Source organism: Notamacropus eugenii, chromosome 2 (assembly GCF_028372415.1).
Source record: "Notamacropus eugenii isolate mMacEug1 chromosome 2, mMacEug1.pri_v2, whole genome shotgun sequence".
Taxonomy (NCBI): domain Eukaryota; kingdom Metazoa; phylum Chordata; class Mammalia; order Diprotodontia; family Macropodidae; genus Notamacropus; species Notamacropus eugenii.
In genome coordinates this window covers 476,960,196-476,978,274 of record NC_092873.1, presented here as the reverse complement: position 1 = coordinate 476,978,274, position 18,079 = coordinate 476,960,196, and the positions used below count along the sequence as shown (strand labels likewise).

Genomic DNA, 18,079 nt, shown 5'->3' with positions numbered 1-18,079 from the left:
CTGAGAACAATAATTTAAAATAAACACACAACGTATATTCCTTAGGAAACAGAACCACAGCAAATATTGCTCACTTGTGATAGAAACAATCATTTACATAAACACAAACAAGTGAATACGTGTAGACAAAGAAACGTGAAACTGTGGTAATAAATGGAACAGAGGTGAGTACATTGTTCTAAAGAACAATGGCCCATGGGGCCCATGCCTCTGTCCCAGGGCACGCGGATGGGAATGACCTTGAAAAACCGGAACTTTGCTTTCTAATTAAACACAGAACTTCCCCTCCTGGTCCCTCTTTCCCTGGAGCCCATGCTTTTACTTTAGCAAGTGGACATTTAAAACAGGGAGAAAAAAGTCATTCTTAAATTATCTCACATAAATAATCTATGAAATCAACGTTTCTTATTGGACCAGTTATGGAACACCAAGAACGCAGATTACAAGTGGTTGCTCTGAAGCAGAGAAATGCACATTCAAACACTGTCATCAACATATGCCTATAACTTAGGAAAAACCCAACGAACTTCACATCCAGGCACTGTTGTTTTGGGAAGCAGCGCTCAAGTTCTAAGGCGTTGTGCTCCCCTCGGCTGTGGGTCATGCAGTGGTCACTGGAGAATTGGATTCTGTGTCTCGCCTCCTTCTGTACTTCTTTATAACACCAACTGTACCGTTAATTAGGAAAATCATGGCTATGAATGCAAAGTAACCAGCATAGATCAGGAACTACAGGGAAAAAAAAAGAAAACAGCATGTGAACAGACTTCATTTCAAAGCAAAGATGCTCCTACTTCCTGAGCGCCATAATGAGAGATGGAATCAGACTGGTTAGGTCTCCTCCATAGAGGGCAGTAAAGTGTAAACCATCCTCTGTGCTAAGAGGACTGGTCAGATTAACTGAGTAGCTGCATACACAGAAAAGGGCTGAGGGAGGACTCTGTGCAACAGTGCTCATACAGCCCTCACAGGCCCTGGAATGTTTATCCACTCCACATGCTGCACTGGAAACTGGGAGTGAGAAGTCCAAGGTCCAAATCCTGGTTCTGAGGGGGCTGGACCAACTGTACTATGAGGTCCCTTCCAGACCTGAATGAATCAGAGGAGGCAGGGTGGAGTAGCAATTAGGTCCACAGATGTGGAGTCAGAGGACTAGGTATGCAGGACAACCATAAGATCAATTAAAGTGTTTGTATTATCCACAGGCATTTGTACAGATTTTTTTCCTCTTTTCAAGAGATCCATATGGTCAAAATGGGAGAATGAGTAGTCCACACATTTGTCCTTTAGAAGTCAGAAGACTGGAAACAATCAATCAACAACAACCTAGGTGGGAGGAAGGGAAGCCCCTACCATCTAACCTCTTCACTAAGGCCCATCTTAGACACCAATGACTTAGGACCTCAACATAAAATAGGGGAGCCTTAACATCAAATAAGTATCTGAGAGAAACTGGGCTCCAGATAGAACCACCTGCCAGCATGACACTTTGGTGGCCCTATTTTGTCCAACTGGGAGCATAATCATTAGGAATGAAGCTACAGTCTTACCTGAGTGGTGATTTCCAAGCCAAGACCACTGGCATCCACCACGATCAGAGTGAGCAGAGTCTGTAGAGCCAAGGCAATGAAAGTGTTCACACCAAACACCAGAGCATAGCGCTCCATGCTGAGGTTAGTGGCAATCTGGAACCTTAGGACACAGAGCATAAAAACACTTAATCAGAAGGACTATTTCCCCGGCTGGTTACAATTTTCACCAACTCTCCATATGCATCTTCTCACTTCAATCCTCCTGCCATACAAATTAAAAACATTTGTGGCCATACAGGGATAGAGCTAAAAACAACTGTGGGTTTACATACAAATGTACATATGAAAGCTTCATAAAGGATTCTTCAGCGAGTACATCATAAATGTTTTTCTATTCATGTGTATAATAGTAATAATGTAATTAAGCCTCACAACACTCTTTGGTGTTGGCATGGTGACTAGAGTGCCAAGCTTGGAAGGCCTCAGGAAGACTGAGCTTAAGTTCTACCTTTGCTCCGTAAAATCTTGGTGTCAGGGGACAAGCCCTAACCTCTCTCAAGACTCTTAACTTACAAAAGAGTTGACAATTTGTACCAGGGAAGGCAACGCAGATGAAATCATAGGGTGTATGTGGGAAGCCTTACCTTTCTAAATCACTTTATCTTTTAAAAATTATTTCAAAATTTTATCTTTTTATTCTCATAATACCTGGGAGGGGGAAAAATTTTATAGACAAGGAACCAGATTCAAAAGATGTTAAACTATTTGCCCAAGGTCACATGTAGTCAGAAAGTGGCAGAGCAAGAACTCTGACCAAGGGGTTCTGGCTAAAAGCCCAGGGTTCCACTAGAGGGGGTGTGTTCTATTTAGATAGGGTATATACATGAACACACATTTTGTGTCTTTTGTGTATATTTACATAAAGATGTATATGTATATATTGTAAAAGTTACTATTCTTTTGTCTTGAAAAGTAGAACATTATATTTACCTCCCAGTTTTTAAGAAACTGACAGGTTACCATTTGGGGAAAAACAAAAGCGCTCTTTCTCCACAACCTGCCTCCCACAAAGCCTCACTGCCCTTTTCCCAGGTTTCTGGGAACCTGAATACGTACGTTGCTATGGTGATGAGCAGCATGTAAATTATTCTGAAGACAACATAGGATGAGTAGCACACCCAGATGTTATTCACTTTGTCCATTACATATACGGCCGCCGCGATCAGGAGGGAGAAGAGGGACAGTGTCATCTCGCCCCATGTAGACCAGGATATTTTTATGTAACCAACAGAAAACACTGCAACAGCCCCTAAAAACAAGGGCAGGAAAGAAACTCGGATCACTTTCCTAAGTAAGCAAAATCACAATTCCTAGAAATTCGATTTAAAACACAAATGAGTAAAATCAATAAAGGAGACATATGATAGTTCTGGATGAATTGGGATAATCTTGGGCCAACACATTACTTGCATCTATGGGTATGTCTAGCAAGGGGTATAGACACGTTCTATGGGACCAGCTCTGATCTGACTTCCCCAGAAGATAAAGGAGAACAGTGTCAGCACCCCTTTCTAGGCACATCTATGCTCATGTCTGCAGACTAACAAACCACCGGTTTGGTAAAAAAATAAAATAACAAAAACATTTCCAACTCTTTCAGCAACCTACTAAATATATAAACATGTAATAAACTTCAATTCACACCTGGCCAGATGCAATAATTATTTTTTAAAAATTAATTTATATTTGAAAAATATTTAATCAAAGAAATGGGTTCCAGTAAAGGGTATACTAGACTGGTGGCAGGGAAAGGAATTTAATGCAAAACTTTGCTCAAGAAGAAACTTCTTGAACTACAGTAAATCATTTAACATCTATCTCAGCACATCAAAGTTATCCATGAAATGTTCCTCTCGGTCTCCTGTCAAAGCATAGCAGTAAACAGTGGAAACAATACTAGACTGGAGTCAGGAGGGACCTAGGTTCAAATGTCTGCCACTTACCCAGCTATGTAAGCATGGGCAGGTTACCAACCTCAGTGAGCTCACTTTGTTTACTCATCTACACAAATGGCACAATGATTGTTGTTACTAATGTCCCTGGATCAGTGTGGGGACAGTAGAACTCCACAAACCTGAAAGCACCATGTGAGTGCAAGTTATGATTATCATTATTGCCATGACATTTTAGAGCTGGAAGAGACTGTAGATCAATGTAGAACTACCTCCTGAGCACTGAGTGTGTGGTATTATGGTGTGTGGAGTACAAAGGATGTATGACAATGGCTAGCACATCTACAATGCTTTAAGATCGGCAAGTGCTTTACAAAGATTATCTCATTTGATCCTCATAACAACCCTAAAAGGGAGGTGGTATTATTATTCCCACTTTACTGATAAATAAACTGAGGCAGATAGGAGTTCAGTGACTTGGCCATGACCACACGTCTAGTAGGTATCTAAGGTAGGATTTAAACTCAGATTTTTGGACTCCAAGTCTAGCTCTCTATCCACTATAGCATCTTACTGAGACAAGATAGTTCTTGCCCTCAAGTTTTTAATTGAAAAGATAAGTTTTCCATACACGAATCATTAGTAAATAACACAAGACTATCTTTAGCACGAAATTTTGTGGTGTGGCCCAGGAAAAAGAGGAATTCAGAGAGTGGAATTGCCTGGGCTACAACAACCAAGGAGAGCTTCCAAGAAGAAGGGGTTGAGTTTAGCCTTGAAGGACCGGCAAGATTTAGTTGGGAGGGAAAGGGGAGCATGAATAAAAGCCTCAAAATGAGAATTAAGATGGCATCTGGAAAGAAAGAGTGAAGAGACCAGTCGGAACTGAATGGGAAATCAGGGTGTTGCAGATGCAGACAGAAATCTGGATGAACTTACCTAGCATTGTTGAAACTGCCTCCACACCTCCATTATAGATGGACTCATTACGAGAAGGCATCACTTGCTCCCACAGACCCTGTGTGTAGTTCACCACTTGGAAATAGCCACAGGTAGAGAGGGCCCACCACACCGACCAACAGAGCAGAGGACGAGAGGAATAGCACACCAGGAAATCTTTCCACAAGACCTTCAGCACAAGGAGGCGGTCTGGCTTCGATTTCTACATGGGCAAAGGAGTCGGGGAGAACAGGAAACAAGATCAAACTTGATGAGCCCTGTGCAGCAGCAGACAGTGACAGCTTTCAGTTTTCTAATATTCTTGAACTTTTTGTTGGCTCAAAAAAATCTAAGTGTCCCATTTCTTTGAAACAAGCATTTGCTAACATATTAATAAAAATTTTACAGTCACCTGTCATCCCAGTAGTCTGCTGGAAAGCACCATAATATGATTAATTCAATTAGTTCAATTACCATATATATGTGTATGTACACATAACGCACATATATAAAATACCATGTACAAATAGACATATACATACAAACATACACACACATATACACGAGCTCTCCCCATCACCTTGTCAGAACATAACAACTACCCCCTACAATTTAACCCCATCAATAATGTCAGTCAATAAAGGCTACACATCTTGACATTTTTATTCATGAAATCTAACCATTAAAACAGCAGTCATTTAACACGTGTAATTCTTGTCAACTACATGAGACCGTAATGGTCCCTCCCTCACCCCTGTCCTTTGTGAGACCTGTTGACTAGGAAAGCATCATCAACTCACTGTTAAAAGGAGTTCCAAGAAATGGCTATTCCTGTTATATACACTCTGCTGGGGAAAGAGGAACACACTGTTTGTTTAGAAGTGGCAGCACAACACGGTGTGGTAAAAGCAGGGAGTAATGCAGTACAGTGGGGAAAGCATCATGCTGGGAGTCCCAAGGTGGGTCCTAGTATCAGGTCTACCAGCATCCAGTTTTTGTAATCCAGACACCTAACCAGTCTGTCTCTGTTTTCTCATCTGCCAGATCAAGGGTCCTCAACTTAGGATCTGTGGACTGCTGGAGTATAGAATTTAAAGGGAACTGTGAACACGCATGAGAAAAAAATCACACTGCTGTTCCTGCCAGCCTCTAGCTGAAATTTCCTATTTCTTTCAATTGTGAATGTAGGCAACATACCCCAGGAGTACTAGTCTTCACTAGTCAAAGGGATCCATGACACACACATAAAAGGTTAAAAATCTCAATATTAGATGGTCTCTAATAAGGTCCCTTCCACTTCTAGCATTCTGGGACTGGATAATGGCTCCAATGAGTGCACTGACCCAAGCCAAGGCAGAGAAATGGAGACAAGATTCTAATATCTGCAAGATTGACTGTCTTCCACTCCCACCATCACTTTACTTTCTGAATCAATGACAGAAGGACCCTTGGGCCTGCCTGGTCTACTTAGTTCCCTAGCTTTGAAGAGGATGTAAAAAAGTGCTGGTTTGTGGCTAAGCAAGGTGAGTTGATCCCAGGAGCCCCAGTAGTGCATGTAGGAAGAGGACCATCATGGCATGCTCAATCAAGGACATGGTATCAAGAATATTGCATTTGGAGTTAGAGAATCTGAGTCTGAAACTTGGTTACCTTGGACAGATTATTTAACCTTCCTGAGTCAATTTCTTTCTTTCTTTCTTTTTTTTACAGTTCCCTAGTAACTTTATTATATATTTAAAAGGCATAGCAAGTTGTACATAATAGAGTTAGAGTTTAATGTGTAATCACCTTCTTCTGTCTTATTCTCCTGTTATGAAAATGCTTGTGTTATGACATAAATTAAAAATAAAAATTTTTAAATGTGTTTTTCTTTTTACAACAACCATCAAGTGAGACACAAAACATGGAGGCCCTTTGGTGTGATTCCATGCAGTTTCTCTATCTTTCATCCCTGAAATGCTCTTCCTTCCGAGTCCATTTCTTAATCTGCAAGACAAAGGGAGTGGGATCCAGAAGATGTCGAAGGTTCCTTCCAACTTGAAAGTTCTTGATCACCGAATAATCTATATGGTGACATGGAACCAGACTTTAAAAAGAAAGACTGAGGTTAGACAGAGAGATGTGTGAGCCCATTGTCCAGAGTTAATAATGGAAGCCACAGGAGTGGGCGGAATCAACATAAGAAAGAAGAGGCCTTGAGGACAGCAGCCCACATTTAGTGAGTGATGTTCTACTCCCAATGCACAAGCTACATTCAGGGTAAGCAGGACTCCAGCTGTTCCCTCACATGGTCCTGCATTTCTCATCTCCGGGTATTTGGGCATTGGCGCAGGCTGCCCTGAATTCTTGGAATGAACTTCCTCCTCATTTCTATCTGATGAAATCCTGCTCAGGCACCTCCTTCCTAAAGCCTTTTTTAACCTCCTCCTCCCCACTGAAAGCAATGTGCTCCAGGCCCTTCTCAAATTGTATCCAGTGCTATACTTATTTCTGTACATAACAAAAACTATCCTATTAAATGATAAGTCCCTCGAGGTCAGGAGCTATGTTTTGCTTTGGTTTTTGCCTTGATAACTTTCAGCACCTAGCCTGGTACCTTGTATATAGTAGACTTAATGCTTCCTTCATATAACCAGTCCTGGCTGCTTCAGATATTCCTTGCTTATGTGTGTGGTTATTTAATAATAGGTGTGCAAAGTGCTTTACAAATATGATCTCATTTTGTTCTCACAGCCACCCTGGGAGATAGATGCTATTACTGTCTCCACTTTGCAGATGAGGAAACTGAGGCAGACAGAGGCTAAGTGATTTCCCCAGGGTCATGCAGCTAGTATGTGTCTGAGGTTGAATATGAACTCTGGTCTTTCCTGTTTTCAGTGCCCTAGGTATAAGGGCACCACCTAGCTGTTCTCGATATGACGCTAGATTATCTCTGCACACTCACTGAACATAACTCACATTCTATGCTGGGCCTAAACTCAGGGGTCTATTTTACACAGGCTCTCCCTACACACTCCCTCTGCCTCTTGGAACCCCTGGCTTCCCCCAAGTGAGATTCCCCCCCCCCCCCCATAAGGGTCTTTTTGGATCCTTCTACTTACTAAGTGGTCTCTGCCTCCTCAAATTATCTATGAATGTCGTATTCCTACAAGCAGAATGTAAACTCTCTGAGGACAAGCCAGTTTTTGAGTTCTGTCTGGCCTTTGTAGCCACAGTGTCTAATACAATGCTTTGTATATAACTAGCACTCAATAAATATTTGTTCTCTTAAAATGGTTAACTGTCATCTGCCGTAGTATCAACAAATCAAATTAATAGGCTATTAAGGAAATTTCCAGTGGATTTCACAACAACTCTTAAGGGCTTTAGGAGCAGGAGTCACTACACAAGGTTCTCTTCAGGCACATACCGGCTTAGTTTTAAAATGTAATATTAACTATGTTTTACCATACTTTTATTTATATCATTAAATATTTGCTGATTACATTTTTATCTAGCTCCAGCTCCACAAAAGAGTCACATGTTTGATACCTTTGGACTAAATGATATCCAGTCCATAAGATATCTTTAGCTATCTAAGCTACCTAAAATCCTTTCCAGCTTCTAAATCCTGTATCATTTTTATAAGTATTTATTTTTTTAAAAAAGGCATTTTACTATAGAACTTCATACAAATACAAAATTCACTTTATCTCATATCCATCTCTTTACCTATAGCATATAGTGTAAGACAGACCCCAAAGAATGGCTATATAATTAAGAATCATATTAAATGTGAGTATAGCTGTAGAAAAAAATAGTCATAGGACCCAAGAATACAAACTACTAGGGTAAAGACTCCCTATTACCCAAATCTATAGGGGAAAAGGAAAGCAGTCTGGTGGCAAATGTAAGGTTTGGGTCAATACCTTTTACCATATATTCTAATAAATTCAAAATAGTATGTGACCCAAGCATAAAAAGTCAAATTCTAAAAAGATAAAAAATTAAAGGAGATGGGAAATATGTATCTTGTCTAACTATGGCATGGGAAAATTCTTAATCAAGGGACAGAGATTATTACAAAAAACAAAATAAAACCATTTTAATTACACACTTTTTAAAAATTGCACAAAATTAATATAACTAGCATAAGAAGGGAAACTATCAATTAAGAAAAATCTTTGTTTGAAAATTATCTAATAAATGTCTGATATCCAAGATGTATAAGAAATTGATGCAAATATATAAGAATAAAAGCCATCTCTTACTCATCTTGCTGTTTCACTTATACACAAACCAAAACTTTCCTACATTACTAAGCAGACCAGGCAAAAAGGTGCTTCTGTTGTTCAATCAGAAAGCAAAGTGATAACATCCAATCCTGCATTTATTGTAACATTCACACTACTTCACTGCCTTAGCTTGGGTTAGTCAAGCTCCAGTGACACATTCTGTCCTGTAATTTAATGTAGTACACTAAAATCCAAGGCCCTTTTGGTATAAACTGTTTTCTGAATACATCTCATTCATAGTACTTTATGTCTGACTTTTTGAACCCAAGTGTAAGATCTGAATCCATTGTATCCATTACTAAAATCACAGAATGTTAGAGGGGAATATCAAAAGACAGCAATAGGCAGTTTTCAAAAGGAAGAAATGCAAATCATCAACAGACATTTGAAAGAATCTTCCAAATGATAAGATATATGAAAATCAAATGAACTCTTAAAAGATTTTGCCTCACATGGATCAGATTCGTTATGATGGGAAAAAAAAGTATTAGAGAGGCTATAGCAAGAAGGCATATTAATGCAATGTTGATGGAACTGTGAACTTGGCCAATAATTCTGGACAAACAACTGGCATCATAAAACTATATGTACCCCCTTGATCCAGGGATCACTGAAGGTTCCATATGTACAAAAATATAACAGCGATTTTTTTGTCTATGTAGTAGCAAAGAATTAGAAACAAAGGAGAAGCCCATCAAATGATGAACAAACTGGCTGAACATACTGGTACATGAATGTACTATATTGTTGCACTATAAGAAATAATAAATACGAAGAACTCAAGGGAACTTGGGAAAAACCTGTATGAGCTGATATAAAACAAAGTTACAAAATGAGAATAATTTAAATAATGAGCACAATAATGTACAGGGATTATTGAAAGACGCAAGAGTTCTGATTCATCCAGTTAAGAGTTGAAAGGACAGACAATGGAGCAATCTCCCTCCTACTGGAAAAGAGGGAGGGGTTCGATGTGGAATGAGATAAATAATGCCAGAAAGCCACGTCAGTTGGTCTCACTCAGCTGTACTTCTTTGTTACAAAAGAGGGTTCTGTGGGAGGGAAGAGTTGCTGAGGAATAAGGGCAATGTTTTAAAGAGTATCAATAAAATGTTTATTCTAAAATTCTGGTATGAACAATATGCCAACTAACAACACACATGGTCACAGCTTCTAATTTAATGTGTGTGAAAACCATGGTCATATTGGGGGAAAAAGAGACCATCATAAAACACACATTTGTGAATTCCCTGAGGCTTATGTCAGTATCATTCTTGGAGACTGCAAAGCTGGCTTCATTAATTTTTTAAAAATGATGATTCCAGGCCTGCTTGCCATCTGGGAAGCAGACAACATAAAACACTTCCTCAAGATATTGGGCTTAAGGGAAACTTTAAGAAGTAAAAAAACTAAAAAAATCTATGAAACTTATGTACGAAGAGATATTCCAAGCAAAAGCAATTAGGAAGTAAGAAACAAAGGGTTAGAAAAATAGTAGAGATTTCCTGGTGGTGAATGAAACATTAACTGATCCAAAATGGCAGCTGATCCACTATGTCCATCCATCTACCATCCCCTTTCCAAGAGATGAGCTTAGACAAGCAAGAAGAGTTTGTCGGGCCTCCCTTAACAGTTTCAGCTAGACAGCTGAATCTTGAAAATGCCCCTAATCCCCCTAACTGCATCAGAGCTAAATCAATCCCAAGTAAAGACAAAATCGTTCTAATTCTTAAGGTATGTTCAGGCTGAGAAAGAGAGAAGCAGATTCACAGATTTCTAAAATGTTATAATGAGAAAGATTCATTTTTTTAATGGTTAGGAAAACAGTATTCAAAGGAACCCAATGGTAAATAAATTCTTTTATAATGTGAATACAATCTCCACCACAAATTATCTGTTTTATAGATTTGGATTTTTATGCAGCTAGGTCCCAATTAATGCAAATGAATCTCCTGAAATGGTTACACTAAACAAATTTTCACAGCATATTTCCATTGTACTGCCATCAATTACCATTATTTTACATAATCATGACTTCAAATAGTGCAAAACCAAAAACCTGTGACATTTCTGGTGAATTTATCATTCAAATTAATTGGGACTCAGCTGTGGATCAGGGTATGTCTGGAGACAAAAGTAATGGAGAAAAGGGTCACTGAACTGGTACCTAGTAAGCTCATATGAGCCATCAACTCTTAAGAGCATCTTTCCCTAAAGTCACAGAATGTTAGAAAAAAAAGAAACCTCAGGGATCACAAGGCTCACAGGGAGACCCAGGGTTTCTTAGCCTCTTTTGGGTCATGGACCCCTTTCACACTCTAGAGAAGAATATACTGGGGCTTGTTGCCTATGTTGCTAATTGAAAGAAAAGCTGAATTTCAGTTGGAGGTTAAAAAAGAAAAAAATGTAATTTTCCATGATTTTGACTTGATGCAAGGAAAGCTTTTTAACAACTAGAGCTGTACAAAAGTGCAACAGGTGATCTTGGGAGGGGTGGATTCCTCTTCCCTGGAGGTCTTCACGCACAGGCTTGGTGGCAACTAGCTGAGGGGATTTTTTTTCATGTTTGGGTTGAACTAGATAAATCAATCAACAAGCATTTATTTAGGACCTGCTGAGTTCCAGACTCTGCATGAGGCACTGGGGATTAAGAACAATAATGAAACAGTAACTGTTATTGTAACAGTATCTGTTATTGAGGAGCTTACATTCAATCATCGAGACAAACGTACATTTTTACATACGTAATACACATGTAATAAAGGCTGGCAGGTGCAGGGGGCATTTTCAGCCTCAGACAGACACTTACTAGCTGTGTGACCCTGGGCACGTCACTTGATCTCTGTCTGCCACAGTTTTCTCATCTGTAAAATGAAGATAATAATCATGCCTACCTACCCCCCAGGGTTGTTGTGAGAATCAATTGAGATAATATTTGTAAAGTGCTTGGCCAGTGCCTGGTATACAGTACTGAATGCTTAAACCCTCTCATTTCTCTCCTAAGTGGTTTCCTTTTCTCAAATCTCCCTGCTAAAATTGATAGGACACAGTCAAAACAATGTTTATGAGGCAAATTCATACCCTTGAACACATTAAAAAAGTGAAAATCAATCAGTTTAAGTTCAAAGAAAGTAGAAAAACCAGCAAATTAATACACCAAAAACAAGCACAAAGCAGGAAAAGGTTAAAAGTTGAAAAGACAATAAATCAGAAAACTTTAAAAAAAGAGAAGGGCAAATCAAATTACCCAAAACAGAAATGAACGAGTGAATGTTCACAACGAATTTAAAAGAAATAAAAACTGTCAAGGGGCCAAAGGATTATAGATATGGAGCTGGCAGGAACCTTAAGCATTCATGTAACATAAGCCCCTGATTTCACAGATAAGGAAACTGAGGCTCAGAGAGATTAAGTGACTCACATGGTCAATGAGTAACAGGTCTGGAATTCAAACTTGGGCCCTGTGACTCCATGCTCAGTGCTCTTTCCACCATGCCAACCTATGTACCACAAAACTGTGTTCTAAGTTCCAGTTAGCCTATGTGTTTTAGTCCTACTTACAGGAAAACAAAACTGAGGATCTAAAAGAAATAGATATTTACAAAACTAGAAAATGTCAAAGTAGGTTTTGAAAGAAGATTTAGATAATCTAAATATGTCCTTCTCAGAAGAAGAAATGAGATGGGTCATTATCGAACAACTCTGTAAAAAGGAACTAGGGCCAGTCTGAGGCACAAATTAATTCCTTCAAACATTCCAAGACTTAATCCCATTCCACACAAACTGATTTCAAAAAAGGGTGAGGGATAATATTCTACCTCATTCTTTCTAGAAGTCAAACGTCGTTCTGATTCCCAAACCTGCCAAGAACAGAAGAAAAGAAAGAGAAATATAGGTAAGTATTATTAGTGAATAACAGTGCAAAAGTATTGAAAAAAATATTGGCAAGAGAGGATAAAGGACCAAAGTAAGTGCTTTGTAATAAATTTGCTAAACTGAATTTAGTTTGTTGAACAAGGGAATGAAGGGCCTCTTACAAGATAACCAACAGTGACCTTTCTTAGCACAGGTCTGGCAATGTCAGTCTCCTCCACAAGAAGCCTTGGTGGCTCCCAATTGTTTAGAGGATAAAACAGAAATTCCTGGGCAGCAATCTTGCTCCTATCTTTCAAGACTGATTTCCCATTACTCCTCCTCATATGTCCTACATTTTCGTCTCACTGACCTACTTGAGTACACAAAATTCCATCTCCCATCTGAGAGCTTTCACACAGGTTACAGCCCATGTCTGACATGTCTTTCCTCACCAGCTCTGCATCTTAGAGTGTGCCACTCTTCTTATTATTACTCCCAGTAGTCAGTGTTCTACTCACAAATTATTTGGGATTTATTTCCTATTTATCTCTCTAGATGTTTTGTTTTTATCTTTGTATATTTCCCCGTGCCTGGCACATAGCAGGTTCTTAATAAATGGTTGTTGAATCCATTCTTATTGAATTGGCCTAAAAATTATCCAATATAACCAACTAATATTTATATGAGGAATACAAATTTGATTCAATATTAGAAAAACAATCAGTGTAACAAATAATACCTTAGGAAGATTAGGAAAATGGAGGGAGAAAAGACTTTTGATAAAAATGCAGCAGTCATTTATGTTAAGACCACACACTAAAACATACAAATGGAAGGATTTTCCATTAACTTTAAAATTTTTAAAAAGGCAAGCTTATCACAAACAAAAACTGTGTCACTGAGAAAATATGGTCTGATTTTAAAGTGCTAGAGTCTACCACAGAAAGTGTTGATTTAATCAATAACAAATTAGACCAAATTACCAATATTAAAAATGAAAGGGGTGAACTCACCTCCAATGAGGAGGAAATTAAAACAATAATTAGAAATTACTTTGCCCAACTTTATGCTCAGAAATTTGACAATCTAAATGAGATGAATGAGTATTTTAAAAAATATAAATTGCCCAGATTAACAGAAGAGGAAGTTGAATACTTAACCCCAAATCAGAAAAAGAAATTGAACAAGCCATCAATGAACTCCCTAGGAAAAAATCTCCAGGGCCTGATGGATTTACAAGTGAATTCTATCAAACATTCAAAGAACACCTAATTCCAATACTATACAGACTATTTGGGAAAATTGGGGAAGAAGCAGTCCTCCCAAATTCTTTTTATGATACAAATATGGTTCTGATACCTAAACCAGGAAGAGTCAAAACAGACAAAGAAAATTATAGACCAATTTCTCTAATAAATATAGATGCAAAAATTTTAAATAAGATTTTAACAAAAAGAATACAGCAGCTTATCATGAGAATAATACATTATGATCAGGTAGTATTCATACCAGGAATGCAGGGCTGGTTCAATATTAGGAAAACTATTAGCATTACTGACCATATCAACAACAAACCTAACAGAAAGCACATAATTATCTCAATAGATGCAGAAAAAGCTTTTGACAAAATACAACACCCATTCCTATTAAAAACACTGAAGGCCATAGGAATAAACAGAGCTTTCCATAAAATAATAAGCAGTATCTACCTAAAACCTTCAGCAAGCACTATATGCAATGGAGATAAGCTAGATGCATTTCCAATAAGATCAGGTGTGAAACAAGGATGTCCATTATCACCACTGTTATTCAATATGGTACTAGAAATGTTAGCTGTAGCAATCAGAGAAGATAAAGAAACTGAAAGAATTAGAATAGGCAAAGAAGAAACTGAGTTATCACTCTTTGCAGATGATATGATGATATACTTAGAGAATCCCAGAGATTCAAGTAAAAAACTACTTGAAATAATAAACAACTTTGGCAAAGTTGCAGGTTACAAAATAAACACACACAAATCTTCTGCATTTCTATATATTAGTAACAAAGCCCAACAGCAAGAGATAGAAAGAAAAATCCCATTTAAAGTTAGGGTACACACTATAAAATATTTGGGAGTCTACCTGCCAAAACATATCCAGGAACTATGTGAACACAATTACATGACACTTTTCACACAAATAAAGTCAGATCTAAGTAAGTGGAAAAACATCAGTTGCTCATGGGTAGGCCAAGCCAACATAATAAAAATGACAATTCTACCTAAATTAATTTACTTATTTAGTGCCACACCAATTAAACTATCAGATAATTATTTTCTAGAGCTGGAAAAAATAATAGCAAAATTCATCTGGAAGAACAAAAGGTCCAGAATATCAAGGGAGCTAATGAAAAGAAATGCTAGGGAAGGTGGCCAAGCTCTATCAGATCTCAAATTGTATATAAAGCAGAAGTTATCAAAACCACTTGGTACTGACTAAGAAACAGAAGGGGAGATAAGTGGAATTGGCTAGGTACTCAAGACACAGTAGGCAATGAATATTACAATCCACTGTTTGATAAATCCAAGGACCCCAGCTTCTGGGACAAGAACTCACTGTTTGACAAAAATTGCTGGGAAACTGGATAACAGTGTGGAGGAAACTGGGCATAAACCAATGCCTGACACTGCACACAAGAATAAAATCCAAATGGGTACACAATCTAGGTATAAAGATTGATACTATAAACAAATTAGGAGAGCAAAGAATAGTATTGTCATATTTATGGAGAAGGGAAGCATTTTTGACTAAACAAGAGACAGTACAAAACAAGAGAAGTACAAAATGGATAATTTTGACTAAACTGAAAAGTTTTTGCACAACCAAACCCAATGCAAGCAAGATTCATAAGGATGCAGAAAACTGGGAAAGAATTTTTGCAACTAGTCTCTGTGAAAAAGGCCTCATTTCTAAAATATATAGAGAATTGAGTCAAATGTACAAGAATACAAGTCATTCCCCAATGGACAGATGGTCAAAGGACATGAACAGGCAGTTTTCAGAGGAAGAAATTAAAGATATTCATAGTCATATGAAAAAAATGCTCTAAATCACTAATGATTAGAAAGATGCAAATGAAAACAACTGTGAGGTACCACATCACACCCATCAGATTGACTAACATGACAAAACAGGAAGATGATAAATGTTGGAGAAGACATGGGAGAGTTGGAACACTAACTAATTCATTGTTGATGGAACTGTGAGCTCATCCAACCATTCTGGAGAGCAATTTGGAACTATGCCCAAAGGGCTACAAAAATGTACAAACTCTTTGATCCCACAATACTGTTTCAAGGACTGTATCCCCAAGAGATCATAAAAATGGGAAAGGGTCCCACATATACAAAAATATTTATAGCAGCACTCTTTGTGGTGGCCAAAAACTGGAAATCAAGGGGATGCCTATCAATTGGGGAATGGCTGAACAAGTTATGGTATATGAATGTATTGGAATACTATTGGGCTATAAGAAATGATGAACAGGAAGACTTCAGAGAGGCCTGGAAGGACTTATATGATCTGATGCTGAGTGAAAGGAGCAGAACCAGGAGAACTTTGTACACAGCAACAACCACAGTGTGCAAGAGTTTCTTCTGAAAATAAATTTAAAAAACCAAAATGTCAAAAAAAACCCCAAAATTAAAAAAACCCCAATAAATTAGTTGGTGATAGTCTCAGTTCTAGGGGTTTTAGGTATGTATAGCCTCTCCCCTTTCTTCAAAAGAAAACCCAGAAGGTGCCTGCTGCGTAACTCTGCAATGCAATGACTGCTTCTGTGGGTTCATTTGTAATGAGAAAGCTTTACCAGGAGTAATCTGCATGAGTTGAATGGGAAAGGAAAGGTTTCCCAGTGGGAGGGAACGGAGAACATCAAGTAAAGAGAGACAGGCATGGGTTGGTGAAAAGAATTCAGTGTGAGCTGTTTAGGCCAGGGCAATGACAAGGGAAGCAGCAGAGCAAAGATCTTACCCAAAAGGGCACTGAAATGGACAACGGATCTGCTGTATCTGGGATGGAAAGAGGGTACAATGAGACTGCTAGCAGACTTCTGAGAGCTAAGGAGAACCTGGGCCTCACATAAAAGGAAGCAATGGAATAGGGGAAAACAAAATGAACTTGGAGTCCTGGGTTCAAATCTTGACCCTTCCACCTGTGCAACCTTGGGCAAATCACTTTCTCTCTTGGATTCCAAATTTCTTCTACCTATAAATTCTCCGGTCCATGATAGGCATTGTAGGGAGCACTGTGGCAAGAGTGAAATGGTGTGGCTTCTAGTCCTGGCTTGGTCTCTGGTATAACAATATAACCTGGAACAAGTCACTTTATTCATCAGTTGGACACTCGGGCTTCTTCATCTGTAAAATGGGGGTTCAGATTAGATGATCTCTAAAGGTCTCCAAAATATTTTTGTTCTGTGATCATATGGAGTCACCTAGGCCTAGGCCTTTCCTTCTTCTAAGCTGGCCTCTATGGAAGGAAAACACATTATCAATAAGTGTTTTTGAAGTCTCTTCTACTTGCCAGGTATACACACAAAGACAGAATGAAACAAGCCCTACTCTCAAGCAGTTTACAATCTAACAGACTGACTAACTTGAAGGAGGCCAGGTCCCTTTGGGAGAGCTCTAATTATGAGGAAAATCTTCCTGGAAATCTGGTTCTGCAAACTTACTGCTCCGAGTTATGTCTTCTGGGACACAGCACGGCTTGCTTTCCTTTTCCATAAAGCAATGTACTTGAAAAGAACAGTTGTGTCCATCTTGTTTCCTTTAGGCTAACATTCCCCATTCCCAACCTTCACCCCCTCCAAATGATACACTGATGGCACGGTTTCCTGAACTCTCATCACACTACACACCCTCATTCTCCCCAACTCCATCTCCCCTACGCCTTTGAAAAGGAAGGCCAAAGCAGGATCATTCTAGTGGCTCATGGGAAGAAAGAAGTTGGTGCCAAAATTATATCTATTTAAATGATGATCAAAACATTTAGAAGATTGGCTCAAGCTCCCTGAAGTCTCATTTCATTTCCTAACTATGCCCTATTTTAACTTAATTATTTGAGTCTGGACTGTGCTAGTTTTTTGAATGTTTTAATTTCCTCTGTGGGATACAGAGAGGCACATAAAAATGTGTTCTAAAGAGAACATATTTAGTAACAGTTTCATTAAAATAAGAACCAGAGGGAGGCAAAGCTGAATCCCAGGAGAAGGGACTCCAGGCACCAATAATAAGATGGAAGCTCTCTCTTCTTGTCCCAAGTAGCCATGTGGATCACCCTTACAGAGTGATCAGCTCTGATACCCTTAGCAATGGGGAACCCCTCATCTCAACCATTTGAAGCTAGAGCTCTTAAAGGGATGTAAAAAAAAAAAAAAAAGCGTACTGCCAATGGTATCCAAATAGGCAAAACCAAACATATCAATATTATGAAGTGATAGGGGAAAGGAAATGACTACTTGGCACCAATTCCATGTTTCAGAT

At 38.6% G+C, this 18,079-nt stretch overlaps 1 protein-coding gene across 2 annotated transcripts in view; it reads right to left on the bottom strand.

Moving 5' to 3' along the window:
- Positions 1-13: 13 nt before the first annotated feature.
- The window catches only part of SLC19A2 (solute carrier family 19 member 2), a 35,244-nt gene continuing 17,178 nt past the window's right edge, over positions 14-18,079 (bottom strand). The window contains exons 3-7 of one of the 2 annotated variants that reach the window (XM_072648702.1): positions 12,516-12,557; positions 4,424-4,646; positions 2,649-2,841; positions 1,551-1,692; positions 14-729 (exon numbers count right to left, since the gene is read on the bottom strand). In XM_072648702.1, the coding sequence (XP_072504803.1) occupies positions 601-729; positions 1,551-1,692; positions 2,649-2,841; positions 4,424-4,646; positions 12,516-12,557 (729 nt within the window). In that variant the 3' untranslated portion in view covers positions 14-600. The remainder of the gene's footprint in view (positions 730-1,550; positions 1,693-2,648; positions 2,842-4,423; positions 4,647-12,515; positions 12,558-18,079) is intronic. The other variant, XM_072648703.1, reaches the window with a different exon arrangement.